This window comes from Lagopus leucura, unplaced genomic scaffold (assembly GCF_019238085.1).
Source record: "Lagopus leucura isolate 7727_CA_CO unplaced genomic scaffold, USGS_WTPT01 Super-Scaffold_100026, whole genome shotgun sequence".
Lineage (NCBI taxonomy): Eukaryota > Metazoa > Chordata > Aves > Galliformes > Phasianidae > Lagopus > Lagopus leucura.
This window is the reverse complement of record NW_024962277.1, coordinates 103,560-120,834: the sequence shown is the minus strand read 5'-3', so window position 1 is coordinate 120,834 and position 17,275 is coordinate 103,560. Positions and strand designations below refer to the sequence as shown.

Sequence of the window (17,275 nt, the reverse complement as noted above, 5' to 3'; positions counted from 1 at the left end):
GAGCCGCCCGCTATAAATAGCGCGGCCCACGCTCCGGGAGCGGCGGCACCGAAATAGCAGCGCGCCGGGGCCGAGAGCTCCTTCGGGCGGGAGTCCCGACGGGACGGGAGTCGGCATCGAGGGGTCAGCGGGGCACAGCCCGCCCGCCTGGCGGGAACCGAGCCGGACGGCATCCCCCCGGCCCCGCGCGCCGGTACCCTGGTCTGAGCGTTCCCGGGGCGGTGCCGCCGCCGGGGCCGCCGTGCCCGTGCCCGCCCCCGGGCGCGCCCGCTTCGGCGGTGCGGGAGGAGGCGGCGCGGAGCAGCGGCGGCGCCCGCGCGGGGATGGCGGCTCCGGGAGCGCTGGAAGCGGCGGCCGGCAGCGTGCCGGGCACCAAGGTGGAGCTCACCGTGTCCTGCCGGTGAGTCGGGGCGCGGGGGGATGCGGAACGCGTGGGGAGATGCGCGGGGAGTCCCTTGTCCGCTCCGGGAACCCCCACTTGCCACTTCGGGCGCCCCCGTGCCCGTTGCCGGCACTGCCCCGCTCCGAGGCCGGCTCGGTGCCCGCGGGACGGGAGCGCACCGGCGGTGCCGCTCGGTGCCCCTGGCCCAGAGCGGCGGCCGTAGGGGGCCGAGCGCAGTCCTGCGAGGGATCGCCCCGGAGACCCCCGGACCGGCGGGCAGGTGGGGGCGAATCACCCGTCCTGCGGGGTTGTCACCAAACTCCCGCCCTGCGGCTGTGGGGCATGCGTGGGGCCGGAGGCTGCGTTCTCCCCTCGCCGTCTCCCAGCCCCGCAGAACAGCAGGTGGAAGGGCTGCGGAGCCGTGGGTACCCGCGCCTTTGGGCAGGGACCGGGGCGCGCTGCGGGACGTGGCCGAGCCTCTTGCTTTGCAGCCCCTCCAGGGCTCAGCCGCGCCCAGGGGCTGCTCTCCGCACTCGGGCCGGGGGAGCGGAGCCCCGCGCTGCGGGACGAGCCCGGCGGAGCCGCTGTCAACGCGCTTCCCTCTGTCCGACCGCCGCGGCGGCCGCGGGGCGATGCGCGGTGCCCCCCCGCTAAGTGTCCGCTTTCTCCTCGCTCCTGCGCTCTCCATTAGCCGCTGCCGGCGGCACCGGGGAAGGTTTCGTGCTGTAAATGGGTTCTCTGTCACGTTCAATCACTGTCAGCGCCGGAGACGCTGCTCCTCTCCGTCCCACCGTGCCGCCCCTGCCCGGCCGCCCGCCTGCCCCACGGCTGTGTGCGGCTCTCCCGCGCGGTGCCATCCCCCGACAGTCCACGCACGGGGGACACGTGACGGGTTGGGCGCACACAATCGCTCACTCGCAGCTCGGTCCCCCCCAGGAACCTGCTGGACATGGACACCTTCTCCAAGTCCGACCCAGGTGGGTGGCAGCGGTGGCACTTCTGGGTGCGGGCACGGCGCAGCGTGGCACGGCTCTGTCCCTCTCTCCACAGTGGTCATCCTCTTCGTGCAGGGCACGGGGAGCAGCGAGTGGAAAGAAGTGAGTGCTGCATCTCTCGCCATTCCCCGCCGTCCCCAGTGCCCCGGCTCCTGGCTAATCCCCGGCTCGGTTAAATGGGCCCATATGGCCGCCCGCTTCCACCCTAATGATCCCTCCCTGCCGCTAATCGGGGATTAGTGCCGGGGCAGCTGCGCTGGGGAGGGATGTGGGGATGATGGGGTTGCCCTCACGGAACCATCCCCGCAGTTCGGGCGCACCGAGGTGATCGACAACACCCTGAACCCCGACTTCGTCCGCAAGTTTGTCCTCGATTACTACTTTGAGGAGAAGCAAAACCTTCGCTTTGACGTGTGAGTGCCTCGGCAGCAATGGGGAGCACGAGGCTGGGGGTGCCGAGCCCGTGGGTAACCTGTGGGAGACCACAACAGTACAGAGCATTGCAGCGCGGATGGGCAGAGGGGTCAGAAACGGGGCGAGCAGGGGTCCCAAAGCTCTGAGTGAAGACATGGGGACGTGCCCTGATGCCAGCTCACAGCTCTGCTTTGCTACTGCCAGCTACAACGTGGACTCTAAGAGCTGCTCCATCTACAAGCAGGTGAGTTGCTCCAGACACCCCAAAGCCAAGTCCTGTCCGTGCTTCTGGATAGGATGGGCACCCCTGGCCTCAGGGGGCTCACCCTGCTCTTTGTCTCTCCATGCCACACTGGGTCTGGCAGAAGGTAGGCATCTGCCATGCTGGGGAACTGGTGCCTGCTGTGGGTGTGCAGGAGGGTTCCAGGATACACGGGGTGCCTCTGGAGGAATGTGACCAGGACACATTCTGGGGGATACAAGATGAGTCCAGGGTTGTGGGCTGGCCCAGGGCATACAGGACGGGGCCAGGACACAGGGTGGGTACACAGGTTGGCTGTAGGGCTGCAGAATGAGCTCAGGGATACAGGGTGGCCTTGGGGGTGCAGGAGGGGTTGTGGGCTATGGACATGGGCTCTTACAGGGCACAGGGTGAGCTCAGGTCATCTGGGGTCCTGTGGGAAATAAGGCTGCAGGCTGGGGATGATGAGAAGGTGAGGGGGCTGCAAACAACAGCCCCCAAGGATTGAGCATGCTGTTCCTGGGTGCAGGACTTCCTGGGGCAGGCGTTCGTGGCATTGGGAGAGGTGATCGGGTCCCAGCGGGGCCGTCTGGAAAGAGCCCTCACGTGAGTCACATCCTGTGGCAGGGCTGGAGGTCCCACACTGTGCCCCTGGCCGCCCACCCCGCTTCAGGACACCCTGGTGGCCATGCTGCCTGGTGTCCCTGTGCATGGCTGGGGACACACCTGCAGCATCGGGCCTTGTGGAGCGCCCCGCATCCTGCCCCTGTGCTGTCCCCACTGTCCCCACGCTGGGCTGTTGTCACAGGGGGGTCCCAGGGAAGCGGTGTGGGACCATCCTGCTGCTGGCCGAGGAGCTGAGCAACTGCAGGGTGAGTGCTGCATCTGCACGCTACCCGAGCGTGGGGAGAGGAGCAGGCTGGTGGTAACAGTCCCCATCCCCAGGACATCGTCACCATGCAGCTGTGTGCCAACAAGCTGGACAAGAAGGACTTCTTTGGGAAATCCGACCCCTTCCTTGTCTTCTACCGCAGCAACGAGGACGGCACGTGAGCGTGGGGATGTGGGGTGCAGGTGTCCCTGCACAGCATGCCCTGACCCTGCCCCGTCCCCGCAGCTTCACCATCTGCCACAAGACGGAGGTGGTGAAGAACACACTTAACCCAGTGTGGCAGCCCTTCACCATACCCGTGCGTGCCCTCTGCAACGGTGACTACGACCGGTGAGGATGGTTCTGTGGGGCAGCCTTGACCCACCCCATGCTTTGGCCCCATCCTGCAACCCCTTGTCCAGCCCTGGATACATCTCACATCCCCCAAAATGTGTCCTGGACACATTCCTCCAGAGCTGCCCCATATATTGTGAACCCGTTCTGCACCACAGGGCCGCTGCTGTGGTGTGTGCAATGGGGCAGCAGTAGGACAGGACACAGCATTTCCCCACAGCCAGCATGCAACTCCAACCTGGGTTCTTAGTGGTGTTCTTTTTTTTTTTTTTCCTTTTCCTTTTGCAACCCAAATTACAGAAAAGCTTCCCCCTCCCCAGAGCTCCACTGTGACCCAAATTTCCCGTTCCCCTCCCTGGGCATGTGGTGCCACTCTGATGGCACGCTGAGCCCTGGGCACTGTGGGCCATGCCAGCAGCTCCCCCTCAGCCCCATTTTACTTCCAGCACAGTGAAGATTGATGTGTACGACTGGGACCGGGATGGGAGGTGAGGCTGTGCCCCAAAGGGAGAGGCATCAGGGTGTTCCTCATCCCACGACACACTCAGAGCTTGTGCTCCTCCTGCAGCCACGACTTCATCGGGGAGTTTGCCACCAGCTACCGGGAGCTGTCCCGTGCACAGAGCCAGTTCACAGTGTATGAGGTAGGGCAGGGGCCACAGTGGGGCAGCTTTGGGGGCGTGGGGAGCCCCGCAGCAGGACCTGCCTGGTGCCCGCAGGTGCTGAACCCTAGGAAGAAGTGCAAGAAGAAGAAATATGTCAACTCTGGCACTGTGAGTGGGACTGGGGTGCTCCTGCAGCTCGCACCCATTGCAGGGTGCCAGCTCTGATGCCCCATGCCCACAGGTGACTCTGCTCTCCTTCTCCGTCGAGTCTGAGTTCACCTTCGTTGACTACATACGGGGCGGGTGAGTGGGGCCAGGTGCCCCCAAGCTCCTGAGGGACAGGGACAGGAAGGCAGTGATGGTGACACTGCAGCCCGGGGGTGCCGAGATGGTGGCTGCAGTTGCGGGGTGGGCAGTGGGTCTGGGGGAGTGGGCAGAGGTCACGCCATGCCTGGGGCTGGCAGCCTCCTTCGCTCTCCCTCTAAGGACACAGCTGAATTTCACCGTCGCCATTGACTTCACGGCCTCCAACGGTGAGCACAGTGGTGGGAGGGACCGGGGCAGTGGCACTGGGTGGTGCTGATGGGTGCTGTGCTGCAGGGCTGCCATCGCAGCCCACGTCGCTGCACTACGCCAGCCCCTACCAGCTGAGCGCCTACGCCTTGGCACTCAAGGCCGTCGGGGAGATCATCCAGGACTACGACAGTGACAAGCTCTTCCCTGCCTACGGCTTTGGTGCCAAGCTGCCACCCGATGGCAAGATCTCCCACCAGTTCCCCCTGGTGCGTCCTGGTGCAAGGCTGGGGTTAACCTGTTGTTGCCAGGTGTGGGGCAGCCCATGGGGCTGGGGAGCAGCCAGCCTGGCCGCATCCTACCCAGCACCATGGGAGCACCCTTCCTGTCCCCAGAACAACAACGTGGACAACCCCAGCTGTGCTGGCATCGAGGGCGTGCTCGAGTCCTACCTGCAGAGCCTGCGCACCGTGCAGCTCTACGGGCCCACCAACTTCGCCCCCGTCATCAACCAGGTGGCCGGGTGAGTGCTGTGGGGCCATCCCTGTCCCATGGCCACGCCGTGGGGGATGACGTGGGGAGGCTGCTGGAGGGATCCCACGCCGTGTCCCCACAGCACGGCTGCCCAGGTGACTGACGGCTCTCAGTACCACGTCCTGCTCATCATCACCGACGGCGTCATCTCCGACATGATGCAGACCAAGGAGGCCATCGTTACCGTGAGTGGCCATACGCCACCAGCCCAGGCACCGGTCACAGCCTTAGTGCTGCCGGGCCGCTCCGAGCCTACGGCTGCTGCCCTTCCGCCCCGCAGGCCTCCGCGCTGCCCATGTCCATCATCATCGTGGGAGTGGGGCCAGCTGAGTTCGAGGGTGAGCGGGATGGGCCGGGGACAGGGAGGGGCCCGGGGGGTGCCCGCATGCAGGGTCTGAGCGGTGCCCCCCAGCCATGGAGGAGCTGGACGGGGACGAGGTGCGCGTGTCGTCGCGGGGACGCTACGCCGAGAGGGACATCGTGCAGGTGAGGCTGCGGGGCTGGGCGCGGGGCAGCACCAGGCCCTGTGCTTCCGCTCGGGGCCGCCGTGCGGCCGTGGCCGTGGGGCAGAGCTCGGGGCCGGGCCCCCCGCTGCCCCCAGTTCGTGCCGTTCCGGGACTACGTGGACGAGGCGGGCAGCCAGGTGCGGAGCATGGCGCGCCTGGCCAAGGACGTGCTGGCCGAGATCCCCGAGCAGCTGCTGTCCTACATGCGGGGCCGCGGCATCGAGCCCCGCCGCAACGCCGCGCAGTGACGGAAGCGGCGCGGCCGCGTCACCGCCGGGTCCGGTCGCGGAGCGCCGTGCGCGGGGCTGCGCCGCCGTCACCGACCGCAATAAAACGCTCCAACCGCACCGGGCCGCTGCGGCGCGGGTCCTCGTCCTTGAGATTCGCGTCGGCAGATTCGCCGCTCGCCGCGCGGCACCGCGTCCCCTCCTCTTCGGGAAGCGCGCTCCGTTCTCCTCGCTCCGATCTCCTCGCTCCGCTCTCCGCCGCTCCGCCCACCCCTCTCCGCCCGCCCACGGCCCGTCCCGCCCGCTCCGCCGGCGCGGTGGCGAAAGTGCGGTTGCTAAGGCCGCCGCGCGCTTTACCCAGCGGCGCCCCGCGCTCCTCCATTGTTGCGGGCCGGGCCATGGCGCGGGCGCGGGGCCGCTGAGCGCGGCGGGAGGCGGCAGCAGGGCCGGGCCTCGGCGCCCCAGCGCCGCCCGCACGAGGCCGAGGCCGCGCCATGGGGGTCGACTTCGACGTGAAGACGTTTTGCCACAACCTGCGGGCCACCAAGCCGCCCTACGAGTGCCCGGTGGGCAGCTGCCGTAAGATCTACAAGAGCTACAGCGGCATCGAGTACCACCTGTACCACTATGACCACGACAACCCGCCGCCGCCGCAGCAGCCGCCGCTCCGCAAGCACAAGAAGAAGGGCCGCCAGGGCCGCGCCGGCGCCGCCGACAAGCAGTCCCCGAACCCCTCGGAGGCGTCGCAATCTCCGGGCCGCGAGGTGATGACCTACGCGCAGGCCCAGCGCATGGTGGAGGTGGACCTGCACGGCCGCGTGCACCGCATCAGCATCTTCGACAACCTGGACGTGGTGTCGGAGGACGAGGAGGCCGCCGAGGAGGCGCCGGAGAACGGCGGCAGCAAGGAGAACGGGGAGAGCCAAGCGGCCGCCGCCGCCGCCGCCGCGCCCAAGTCGGCCAAGCAGAAGAGCAAGGAGAAGCGCAAGGACTCCAACCACCACCACCACCACAACGCCTCGGCCGGCGCGGCCCCCAAGCTGCCCGAGGTGGTGTACCGGGAGCTGGAGCAGGACACGCCCGACGCGCCGCCGCGCCCCACCTCCTACTACAGGTAGCGGAGTGTTCTCGGCAGCCCGGTGCCGCCCCGCGGGATGGGGCCTCGTGGCCACGCGGCTTTTGGGTGCCGCCTGGGGGCTTGCCTGCGGTCTGGTGTCGGTGTGGTTATAAGGGCTGAAGGGGAGCTCGTGGCAAACGTTGGGAGCGACTTCTTGCGGTCTTCTAGTGGTAGGGTGAGGAGGAATGGGTTTAAACTATTTGGTTAGATGCTGGGGGAAAACTCCCTACTCAGAGGGCACCGAGCCACCCAGAGCTGTGGGTGCCCTGTCCACAGAGGTGCCCATGGCCAGGCTGCTGTGTGGCAGCCAGGCCGCGACAGGGATTGAGCTGGGTGGGCTTTAAGGGCCCTCCCAAGCCAACCATTCCATGGAAGACGGAGAGAGTTCTTCTGCCTTCCCCACTGCACTTTGGAGATGCTCTAGGATAAGTCAGGAGCCCTCCAGCACCAAAGTTTAGCTGTAAGCTGTGTGTGTTTCCAGGCTTAATGTGTTCTTGTGGCCCTATTGGTTTTCCATACGTGGTTTATTAACTGGGCAAAATAAGCAGAGCCAGTACTGAGCATTGAAGCGATGCTCTCACAGCCACCTCTGCCCTCTTAGCCACCATGCTGCCTGAGAGGCTGGCACCAAGCTGCAGGCACAGAGGAATAATGTGGGCTTGCATCACGCTGCAGAAGAGAGCTCCCATAAGGTCTCTGCATAGTGCTTGATGTGGTGCTGCACTGTGACTGCTGGTCATTTATGGATGGAGCAGGACAGATGGAGCAGGGTGCAGGGGCTTCTGGCTTTTCCCCACAGTTCAGCTTGCCTCACCCACAGGTGGCAGCAGGTAGAATTACCAAAACATGGCACTGTCTGCACTCCATTTGCAGCAGGGCCAATGCTCGTGTGTCTGGGGAACAAGGTTGCTGCCTCCAGAGCACCAGGTGCCCACTTGCTGGCTTGTGCAAGTTCCTGTCTTGTGTTGACAAGTCTCCAATGTCTGCAACTTGTTATTTTGTGTGAACACCCAGCTGTGTTGTACTGGTACCCCGAGCAGTGCAGCAGCACCTCCAGCTTCTGAGCGCGACTGCTTCTTTCCTGTTTGTTGGGGTTTCTTTTGGCTGTAATATGCAGCACTCTGACCCTCCCGTGCCTTCTCCTTCCAGGTACATTGAGAAGTCAGCGGAGGAGCTGGATGAGGAGGTGGAGTACGACATGGACGAGGAAGATTACATCTGGCTGGATATCATGAACGAGCGGCGGAAGACTGAGGGCGTCAGTCCCATTCCCCAGGAGATCTTTGAGTACCTGATGGACAGGCTGGAGAAGGAGTCGTATTTTGAGAGCCACAACAAGGGGGACCCCAACGCCTTGGTTGACGAGGATGCCGTGTGCTGCATCTGCAATGACGGGGAATGCCAGAACAGCAACGTCATCCTTTTCTGTGATATGTGCAACCTGGCCGTGCACCAGGAGTGCTACGGGGTGCCCTACATCCCCGAGGGACAGTGGCTCTGCAGGAGGTGCCTGCAGTCACCCTCGCGAGCCGTGGACTGCGCCCTGTGCCCCAACAAGGGCGGCGCGTTCAAGCAGACGGACGATGGGCGCTGGGCACACGTGGTCTGTGCCCTCTGGATCCCGGAGGTGTGCTTTGCCAACACGGTCTTCCTGGAGCCCATAGACAGCATCGAGCACATCCCACCCGCGCGGTGGAAGCTGACCTGCTATATTTGCAAGCAGCGTGGCTCTGGGGCTTGCATCCAGTGTCACAAGGCAAACTGTTACACCGCTTTCCATGTCACCTGTGCCCAGCAGGCTGGACTCTACATGAAGATGGAGCCCGTCCGTGAGACAGGAGCAAACGGGACCTCGTTCAGCGTGCGCAAAACCGCCTACTGTGACATCCACACACCTCCAGGCTCTGTGCGCAGGCTTCCCGCGCTTTCCCACAGCGAGGGGGAAGAGGAGGATGAGGAGGAGGAGGAGGAAGGAAAGAGCTGGAGCTCCGAGAAGGTGAAAAAGGCAAAGGCCAAGTCTAGAATCAAAATGAAGAAGGCGCGGAAGATCCTGGCAGAAAAACGAGCTGCAGCGCCTGTGGTTTCTGTTCCCTGCATCCCCCCTCACAGGTACAACTCGTTGCCTTCCCCTTGCTGTGGAGAAGCCTCTCCCTTTCTCACTGTCTCGTGTCTCGCTTTGTATGCAGGCGTTATCTTTTTGCACAAATGCTTTTCACGTTGCTCTTCCCCAGGGCTGTTTGTGGTTTCCTCTGGCTTTCCCGCAGAGAGGAGTGAAATGTGCAGCCCCACGAGTTGCCTGTACAGGAAATAGATGCCGCTGGCTTCATGACAGCAACCGAGCTTGGCCAGAGGTGGCAGGAAGCAGCTGGGGGCTCCCAGAGCTCTTCTCCTGTGTGTTGGAGCAGGCTGCAGGAAGAAAGCAGAGGCCACCTTCCTTTTGCCACAGCTGGCCCCACACAGCCCCGCTGCTTCCCAGCCTTGCGGTGTGCCTGTGGTGCACAGCTGGAGCCGGGCAGGGCAGCATTTGCCTTCGTGGCCATGAGTCACCAGCCGGGTGCTCCTCATTGCAGCTGGGACACCACGCTGGAGCTGCACTCACTGGCCCTCAGGTCCCAGAGTCGCAGCTGTCACAGCACGGGGCCACTGCCTCCTGGCAGGGCTCCTTCAGGGCTCCTGTGGAGTGGGAGGGGGTATGCAGGCACTGGGGTTTGCTCTGTGGGCAGTTTGGGGCACTTGTGTGGGCAGGTCTGTGCTGCAGGATTGATGGCTTTGCGCCATGGTGTTGGTGTGCTAACCATATGGTACGGCTCGCTCGCTCAGGGTGCGTTCCATAACCCGAGCCTCTCTGTTCCCACGTGTGGATGCACTGGCAAGCTGTTTGTAGGCTTTTTCTGCTACCCTCGGGCTCACAGTGAAACCCACTCTGAGATAGAAGCTGTTAACCTCACCCCAGGCCTTCCTGTTGGGATTAATTATTCTTCAAGGGCTGTTGCCAGAATGCCAAATGTCTTCCTGTAGAAGCTGTGCGCAGCCAATGACAGCAGATGATGATGCTGTCTGCCTTCAGCTGAGGCTGATGCAGGTCAGATCACCCTGTGTGAAGAGCTGGCCCTGCAGGACATGGAGATATGGGGTCCACGCTTCAGTCCCACCTAGCAGGGCATCTCTTAACTGCACTGGTGTAAGAGGCTGTCTCAGTTGCTTCAGGCTTTGCCATTGTAAAGAGGAGGAAAACCCCTTTTGTTTTGTTTGGGGCTGTTCAGGGTAGTCCTTCCTTAGCTCTGACAGCAAGCTCTGTTCTGCTAGCGTCTGCCCACCCCTCCTCACGCTTTCCCAGATTTGTTCATGCTACAAACTGCTCGGGGCTGCCGAGCTGTCTGGTAATGTTTGAATAGGGCCTTTGTCGTCTTGGGTGGCCCCTCATTGCCAGCATAATAAGCCGGGTGAATCACAGCTTTGGGACAGCCGTGCCGTGGTCTCGGGGCCACAGGGAGCTGTGAAAGGCCCAGCTGCCAATGCCCCTGCCTTGCACCCCAACCTGGAACAGTCAAGAGGAAAGGAAAGAAAGGAAAAGGCCTTTCAGAGAGACAAGGCTGGAAGTTTTTCAGTGTAACTGTCGGTGGTGTGCTGCCTCGTTCCTTGGCCTTTCAGGGATTTCTGCTAAACAAATGTGTGTGCTCAGTCTGAGGAGCTCATGGGTGGCCTCGCTGCTACACTGGGGCTTCTACTATGGCCAGGTTTGCTTTGCTGATTGGGTTTGTGGTTCCTCTCCCTTCTTCAGGCTCAGCAAGATTACCAATCGTCTAACTATCCAGAGGAAGAGTCAGTTCATGCAGAGGCTGCACAGCTACTGGACTCTGAAGAGGCAATCCCGCAACGGTGTCCCTCTGCTGCGCCGCCTTCAGACACACCTGCAGTCCCAGAGGAACTGTGATCAGGTACATGCTGCTTTTTGGGGTGCTGAGGGGCATCCTGGGTGTCTGCGTGTGCTTCCTGCGCCTTTGCAGCTGTAGGCTCAAAGCGTTTGCTGCATGTGGTGGTGCCTGTGGGCTCAGAAGGGGGCTGGAGAAAAGAGCTCCACCTCCTGATGAGGAAAGGGCAGCCCCAACTGCCTGCTTTTGCTGCTTTACCTTCTCCTCCACTCTCAGCATTCAGAGATTTGCCAGACGGATCCGCCTTTGGCAGCCTGCCATGGGAAGGGAAGCCTGCCCCGTTGTGTGCAGGAGTTAGCTCATTCCTCTTGCTGACATGGGGCCAGCAGCTGTGACAGAGCTGGCAGAAGTGGCTCTAACCTGAGGCCACTTGTGTCAGCGGGCATTGAGAGGGGTGGCTAGGGATCCCCAGACATGGAAGAAACCAAGGCCTCACAGATTCTGAAATAGTTGTGGGAACGTTCCCTGTGGGTGGTGCTCTCAGCCTGCTGTTTGCCTCAGCCTTCAGTCAGTGCTTCACAGATGTGAGGTTTCTCGTGCCAGAGGAAGATCTTTCCTCTGATTCCCTGTATAAGCCTTTCTGAGCCCTTTGAAGACTGTGATCAGGCAGCGGTTTCTCCCGCTTTTGCCTCCTCTCATTTTTATTTGCTGGAGAAGATTTGAAACTACTTCTGCTCATCTTTGGCTACAGTAGCAGAATAAAAGTCAGCATGGTTTTTGATTCTCCAAAAGTGAAAGTAACCAGAGCTGTCTTCCCATTTTGCCCTGTTGCCCTTCACTAGAGCTCTGGGCAGCTGCCTGGACCCTGTTATTGCTGCTCTGTGGTCCCGGGCAGCTTCCTGCTTGTGGTCATGTCAGGCAGAGTATTTCCAGAGTTTGCTTTCTCGCATCCTCGGGGCTGGGTGACCATGGAGCAGGTACTGAGCTGTAGGCAGCATTTGGGCTGTCTCTGTGTCACCCACACGACAGGGGAGCTGGGATGCTTACTGAGGCAGCGGGTCAGGCGCGCTGGTTCCCTGTACCAGGGAAGAGCCCTCACACGCAGTCAGGAAGGAGGAGATGGGAACACTTCTGTCAGCTCACAGTCTCTGATGTTCCTGCAGAGAGACACTGAGGATAAGAACTGGGCCCTGAAGGAGCAGCTGAAATCATGGCAGCGCCTCCGCCATGACCTAGAGCGCGCGCGCTTGCTGGTGGAGCTGATACGCAAGCGGGAGAAGCTCAAGAGAGAGACGGTAACGATTGTTTGCCCCTCCTTGGGGAGCTGCTGGGGTGGGTGTGAGCACGGGCTCTCCTGAGTGCTGGTCAGTTGCCCTCTGAGCTGCACGGTGGGCACAGGGTCCCCTCGGTTGCGCTGTGCCCTGCCCCGGCAGCTCTGCATGAAGGTGGCTGCTGTGCAAGGCTGATGTGGGAAACACGGGTGCTGGGGCCTGTGCCTCACCTCTGCTCTCTAGAGGTGATGTTGAGGTGCAGCGCGTGCCCCGTGCAGCCCCTATTGAGGAATGGCCCCACTGCAGCAGGGAGAGGTGGCACTGTCCTGTGGGTCTGCTAAGCTGCTCCTGGAGGCCGTCTCTAGGGCAGGATGCTCAGTTGCGCTCCGTTCTTCTGTTTCAGATCAAAGTGCAGCAGGTGGCACTGGAAATGCAGCTGACCCCCTTCCTCATCCTCCTCCGCAAGACGCTCGAGCACCTGCAGGAGAAAGACACGGGCAACATCTTCAGTGAGCCGGTCCCTCTGTCTGAGGTAACAGAAATCTACGAAGTAAGAACCCCCTCCCCCAGATTTCTACTTCACTCACACTTGTCCCTTGCTCACGCTAAGGGCTGCCCATGGGGGTTTCTGCTCCAGAAGCCCTCTGGGCAGCCTGCTGATGGTTCCCAGTCCCAACACCACACACTCAACGGGGATGTGTGCAGCACTGCCTGTCCTGGGAGAGCCAAATGCACAGCAAAAGGGGTGGTGCTGGCAGCTGCTGGTGGCCAGGAGCGCAGCACTCAGCTCCTCTGCTTGTGTTACTGGTGATTTCCCACTGTCTGTGACAGGTTAGGGGCTTCTGCCTGGGAAAGGCAGAATGCCTGCACTCATCCTTAGGCAGGTGGCATGCTCTTACATGTCCTCCTGCAAAACCCTTTGCTTGGTAACAGGCTGAGCACAGCACAGAAATGTCACTTCTGTGGGCAAAGGAGGTGATTTCTGAGAACATCAGTGGTGATTCCCTGCCTGGGGAGATGGGAGAGGGAGTGCTAGTGCTGTGCAGCTCTGGCAGCAGGTGGGCTTGGAGGTGTCCTGGCTGTGTGGTCCCACCCACAGCCATCGCTCCCACCCAGAGCAGTCTGTTCTATGTGTGTGTACTTACCCTCACCCCTGAGAAGCTGCACAAAAAACGTTTCAAAGCATGTGTCGGCTCTAATAGATTGAGTACAGCACATGGACTCTAGTCCAGAGGCATTCCACAGCTCCTCTAGCTGCAAAGGCAGGCAGCTTTCCAGATGTGTGTTTGGACAGGGCATGGGGGAGCAATACCTGATTCCTCTAACAACTGTTTTCTTGGAGCAGGTGGTACTAACGGGGGTCTCCAAGCTCTTTAGCACGGGCTCTTTTCTCAATACAGGTCCCAGACTACCTGGATCACATCAAGAAGCCGATGGATTTTCAGACAATGAAGCAAAACCTGGAAGCGTACCGTTACCTGAATTTTGATGACTTTGAGGAAGATTTCAACCTGATTATCAACAACTGTTTGAAGTACAATGCCAAAGACACTATCTTCTACCGGGCAGCCGTCCGTCTGCGGGAGCAGGGAGGCGTGGTTCTGCGGCAGGCTCGCCGGCAGGCGGAGAAGATGGGCATTGACTTTGAGACAGGCATGCATTTCCCACACTGCGTGACTGTAGAAGAGGCTCAGGTCCAGGACATCGAGGATGGTGGGTGTTTGTCCCCTGTCCTCGTGTAGGAGAGCTGCTCGGAGCTTAAGTCCCAACAGTTGGGCAACTTAAGGCTGTTCTTGCTGTCTCCTGCTGGGCAGTAGGAGTAACTTGCCACCAGGAGTAACTTGCCTGAGAAGGGTCCTTTTGGGGTCCTGCTCTCCCTGTTTGAGCATGTGAAGGGCTGAAGGTGCAGTAGAAGGGTTCAGGCAGTAGAACTTCCCTACACTTGGATGCTTCAGGGTCAGCTCATGTATGTCTGCTGTATCCTTCCTGTTACTAACCCCTTTCTTTTTTATTGCTGTATCTTGCCTCAGCTGATGGGAATCCTTAGCATTCCCTGTGCTGCAGATCAGCCTGCCTTCCCCAGCAGTCCCAACTAGCTTGCTTTCCACAGGGCTCTTTCTCAGACTGTCTTTTGGTAACATTCTGTGCTCATGGGTGTTTGGTACTGTGTAAGTTATTTTCCTCCTGAGGGGAAGTCCCATGCCCTTCTGTGTAAAGGGTCTCCAAAAAGTTTCTGATTCCTTTCATCCTCTTTGTGCCCTCAGAAGACATGCGACTGCTGCTCTCGGAAAATCAGAAGCACCTGCCCTTGGAGGAGCAGCTGAAGATCTTGCTGGAGCGGCTGGACGAGGTCAATGCTGGCAAGCAGAGCATAGGACGATCCCGCCGGGCCAAGATGATCAAGAAGGAGATCACAGTCCTGCGGCGGAAGCTGGCACACCCCCGGGACCTGGGCCGAGATGGGCTGGAGCGGCACAGCTCCTCTGCCAGGGGGGTCCTGCAGTCGCACAACCCCTGCGAGAAGGACCTTCAGACAGACAGTGCTGCTGAGGAGAGCAGCAGCCAGGAGACCGGCAAAGGTACTGCTCCAAAATGCTGCTGTTTGCTGGGGAATGGCAGAGAACCACACCTGGACAGCTGTATAGTAGAGCTAAGGCAGGGGGACCATGCACACAAACCTCACCCATAGCAACTCCTTAGGATCAAGGCAGGTGGTCTGTCTGGAGGATTCCCTCATCTCCCACCACTTTCCTTGCTGCTCACTTTCCCTGGGCTGACTGCTTACTTGCAGCAGGGATGGCCACGCTCCAAATGCCCTGCAGGGGCTGGGAGCGAAGTACGTGCCAGATGCAAGCTGCCTGGTGCTGGGAGCTGATGGGAGCAGGTGCTGAGCCATGCTCCTCAGAAAGCACAGCTCAGTTGCCACCTTGCAGAGTCCCTAGGCAGAGCTGGCAGGTGTCACTGAGGTTTGTCACCTTGGCACCCTGTTCCCCTAAGACCTGAAAAAGCAGGCTCTCATGCAAGCAGAGAGCATTTAGGATCATTGGTTTTCGAGGTTGCAGTGGAGCTCTGAGAGATGAAACTGTTCCTTTCTGCCACTGCCATCCCTTCCCTGACAGGTCCTGCAGGCTGTGGCTGATGCCTTTTCATCCCTCCTCCAGGTCTGGGTCCCAATTCTTCTTCCACTCCAGCACACGAAGTGGGCAGGAGGACCTCAGTGCTCTTCTCCAAGAAGAACCCTAAAACTGCAGGACCTCCGAAACGTCCAGGACGTCCCCCCAAGAATCGAGACAGCCAGATAGCTCCTGGGCATGGGAACAGTCCCATAGGCCCCCCGCAGCTCCCCATTATGGGGTCCTCCCAGCGGCAGAGGAAGCGGGGGCGAAGCCCACGGCCCAGCTCCAGCTCCGATAGCGACAGCGACAAATCCACCGAAGACGCTCCCATGGGTGAGTGCGGCAGCCACAGCCCTGCAGGAAGCACAGCAAGGGCACCGTGCCCTCCTAATGCTCCTCTGTTGTTTGTTATCTGCAGACCTGCCGGCCAATGGCTTTAGCAGTGGGAACCAGCCAGTGAAGAAGAGCTTCCTGGTGTACCGCAATGACTGTAACCTTCCACGCAGCAGCTCCGATTCCGAGTCCAGCAGCAGCAGCAGCAGCAGTGCTGCCTCAGACCGTACCAGGTACGTACCACCTGCCTCTGGTTGTGCCACTGCTACGGGCATCTGCTGGGTGAGGTGTGTTACTGTGCCTCTCCCTTTCACTCTCCTGTTGGCCTAACTCCTGTTGGTGCTGCTAACCCAGTGCTAGAGGGCTGCAGGCCTGGCTGTAGGATTTGTTCTTTTTTGTGCTCTGTAGCATGCTTGGGTGAGCGTACACTCGCAGGTGAGGCAGGGCTAAGGGTTCCGGGCAGAAACACCATCTGGTCGGCCTTTTGTATGCCTGCTGAGTACCTGGTGCTGGGTGGGCTCAGAAAGCTTACAGATGACACTCAGAAAGCAGTTTCTGGAAGTGTGACTGCTGCTCACAGCTCTGCTCCCTCTCTCAGCACAACACCCTCAAAGCAGGGCAGGGGGAAGCCCTCCTTCTCCCGCGTGAACTTCCCTGAGGACAGCAGTGAGGACACATCAGGAACAGAGAACGAATCCTACTCTGTGGGTGCCGGGCGAGGCGTGGGGCACAGCAGTAAGTGTCACAACCTTCCAGCCACACACCTGCCTGTTCTATCAGCCGCAAGGGCCATGTCTGAGTCCTCTCTCCCCCTTGTCTTGATGCAGTGGTGCGGAAGGGCATTGGCCGTGGTGCAGGGTGGCTTTCTGAGGATGAGGATTCTTCCCTGGACGCTTTGGATCTGGTGTGGGCCAAGTGCCGGGGCTACCCCTCCTACCCGGCACTGGTGAGTTTGGCCACCTATGTGCATCTCCCAGAATCCCATCCCAGTGCCAGGGATGGTCTTGGTGCCGTCAGCGGGGTGAGAGGCAGGCTCACAGTTCCTGGTACTGGAGGAACGGGGCTGTGGCCGGGTTGTGGTTTTGTCCCCTGCCTCAGCATCGGCCCCTCCTCCCCGGCAGATCATCGACCCCAAGATGCCGCGAGAGGGCATGTTCCACCACGGCGTCCCCATCCCTGTGCCGCCGCTGGAGGTGCTGAAGCTGGGCGAGCAGATGACTCAGGAAGCGCGCGAGCACCTCTACCTCGTCCTCTTCTTTGACAACAAGCGCACTTGGTGAGGCCTGGGGGGGTCGGGGAGGAGCTGGGAAACCGGCGGTGCCGCTGGGGGGAGCGCGCAGCCGCCCGTAACCCTCAAACGAGGTGGCTCCCCGCTCCCCGCAGGCAGTGGCTGCCCCGCACCAAGCTGGTGCCGCTGGGCGTCAACCAGGACCTGGACAAGGAGAAGATGCTGGAGGGCCGCAAGTCCAACATCCGCAAGTCGGTGCAGATCGCCTACCACCGCGCCATGCAGCACCGCAACAAGGTGCAGGGCGAGCAGAGCAGCGACTCCAGCGAGAGCGACTGACGCACCGCGGCACCGGGCCCGCTGCAGCTGGCCTGCGGCCTGGGGGGGGCTCCCCCCGCCTTCCCGGTGCCCCCAGAGCTGTAAATACTGTACAGCCCTGCCCTTTAAATTATTCCCCCCGGGAGGGGGGGGGGGCGGCCCCGGGAACGGAACGGGGGCGGCGGCCCCGCGCTCGGACGTGTTTGTATTTATTTTGGAGGAAAAAAAAAAAATCTATTGGTTCGTACGCAGCCTCCCTCCCCGCCACCGCAGTAACGGGAGTCGGGCGGAGGGAGGGACGAGGGTACTTCCGGGGTTGGGCCAGCGAGAGGCCGGAAGTGGGCCAGAGCGGCGGCAAAAGAGCGGGAAGCGGCGCTC

At 61.3% G+C, this 17,275-nt stretch overlaps 2 protein-coding genes and 1 long non-coding RNA gene across 4 annotated transcripts; 2 read left to right on the top strand and 1 right to left on the bottom strand.

The window, feature by feature from the left end:
• Positions 1-323: 323 nt before the first annotated feature.
• On the top strand, positions 324-5,663 carry CPNE9 (copine family member 9). Its single transcript, XM_042880151.1, has 21 exons — positions 324-400; positions 1,319-1,359; positions 1,433-1,479; positions 1,687-1,790; positions 1,996-2,035; positions 2,157-2,159; positions 2,562-2,638; positions 2,841-2,904; positions 2,978-3,081; positions 3,150-3,254; positions 3,704-3,745; positions 3,826-3,901; positions 3,977-4,030; positions 4,104-4,165; positions 4,349-4,395; positions 4,463-4,644; positions 4,771-4,898; positions 4,992-5,094; positions 5,190-5,247; positions 5,322-5,395; positions 5,511-5,663. The coding sequence occupies exons 1-21, from the start codon at positions 324-326 to the stop codon at positions 5,661-5,663; spliced, it is 1,641 nt and encodes a 546-aa protein (XP_042736085.1).
• A 439-nt stretch (positions 5,664-6,102) lies between these two features.
• On the top strand, positions 6,103-17,138 carry BRPF1 (bromodomain and PHD finger containing 1). 2 transcript variants are annotated; one of them, XM_042880238.1, is made up of 13 exons: positions 6,103-6,756; positions 7,909-8,868; positions 10,541-10,697; positions 11,795-11,926; positions 12,306-12,434; positions 13,303-13,615; positions 14,170-14,481; positions 15,064-15,351; positions 15,437-15,584; positions 15,950-16,086; positions 16,179-16,297; positions 16,473-16,627; positions 16,735-17,138. In XM_042880238.1, the coding sequence occupies exons 1-13, from the start codon at positions 6,137-6,139 to the stop codon at positions 16,916-16,918; spliced, it is 3,654 nt and encodes a 1,217-aa protein (XP_042736172.1). In that variant the 5' UTR covers positions 6,103-6,136; the 3' UTR covers positions 16,919-17,138. The 2 variants fall into 2 exon arrangements, with proteins under 2 accessions (XP_042736172.1, XP_042736171.1); XM_042880237.1 differs by having other exon boundaries at positions 14,167-14,481.
• LOC122184898 lies at positions 7,265-12,411 on the bottom strand. The gene is made up of 2 exons (XR_006180668.1): positions 12,133-12,411; positions 7,265-11,788 (listed from the first exon to the last, which is right to left on the bottom strand). It is a non-coding gene; the product is annotated as an uncharacterized LOC122184898 (long non-coding RNA).
• Positions 17,139-17,275: the final 137 nt, after the last annotated feature.

What these genes read in the sequence shown, in the direction of transcription:
- CPNE9 (XM_042880151.1), top strand. Translation starts at nt 324, where the DNA reads ATGGCGGCTCCGGGAGCGCTGGAAGCGGCGGCCGGCAGCGTGCCGGGC. An exon ending in CGCAGCAACGAGGACGGCAC is followed by an intron (nt 3,082 to 3,149) that starts GTGAGCGTGGGG and finishes CCGTCCCCGCAG; the next exon opens with CTTCACCATCTGCCACAAGA. An exon ending in TGACTTCACGGCCTCCAACG is followed by an intron (nt 4,396 to 4,462) that starts GTGAGCACAGTG and finishes GCTGTGCTGCAG; the next exon opens with GGCTGCCATCGCAGCCCACG.
- BRPF1 (XM_042880237.1), top strand. Translation starts at nt 6,137, where the DNA reads ATGGGGGTCGACTTCGACGTGAAGACGTTTTGCCACAACCTGCGGGCC. An exon ending in CGCCCCACCTCCTACTACAG is followed by an intron (nt 6,757 to 7,908) that starts GTAGCGGAGTGT and finishes TTCTCCTTCCAG; the next exon opens with GTACATTGAGAAGTCAGCGG. An exon ending in GGTCCAGGACATCGAGGATG is followed by an intron (nt 13,616 to 14,166) that starts GTGGGTGTTTGT and finishes TTGTGCCCTCAG; the next exon opens with AAGACATGCGACTGCTGCTC.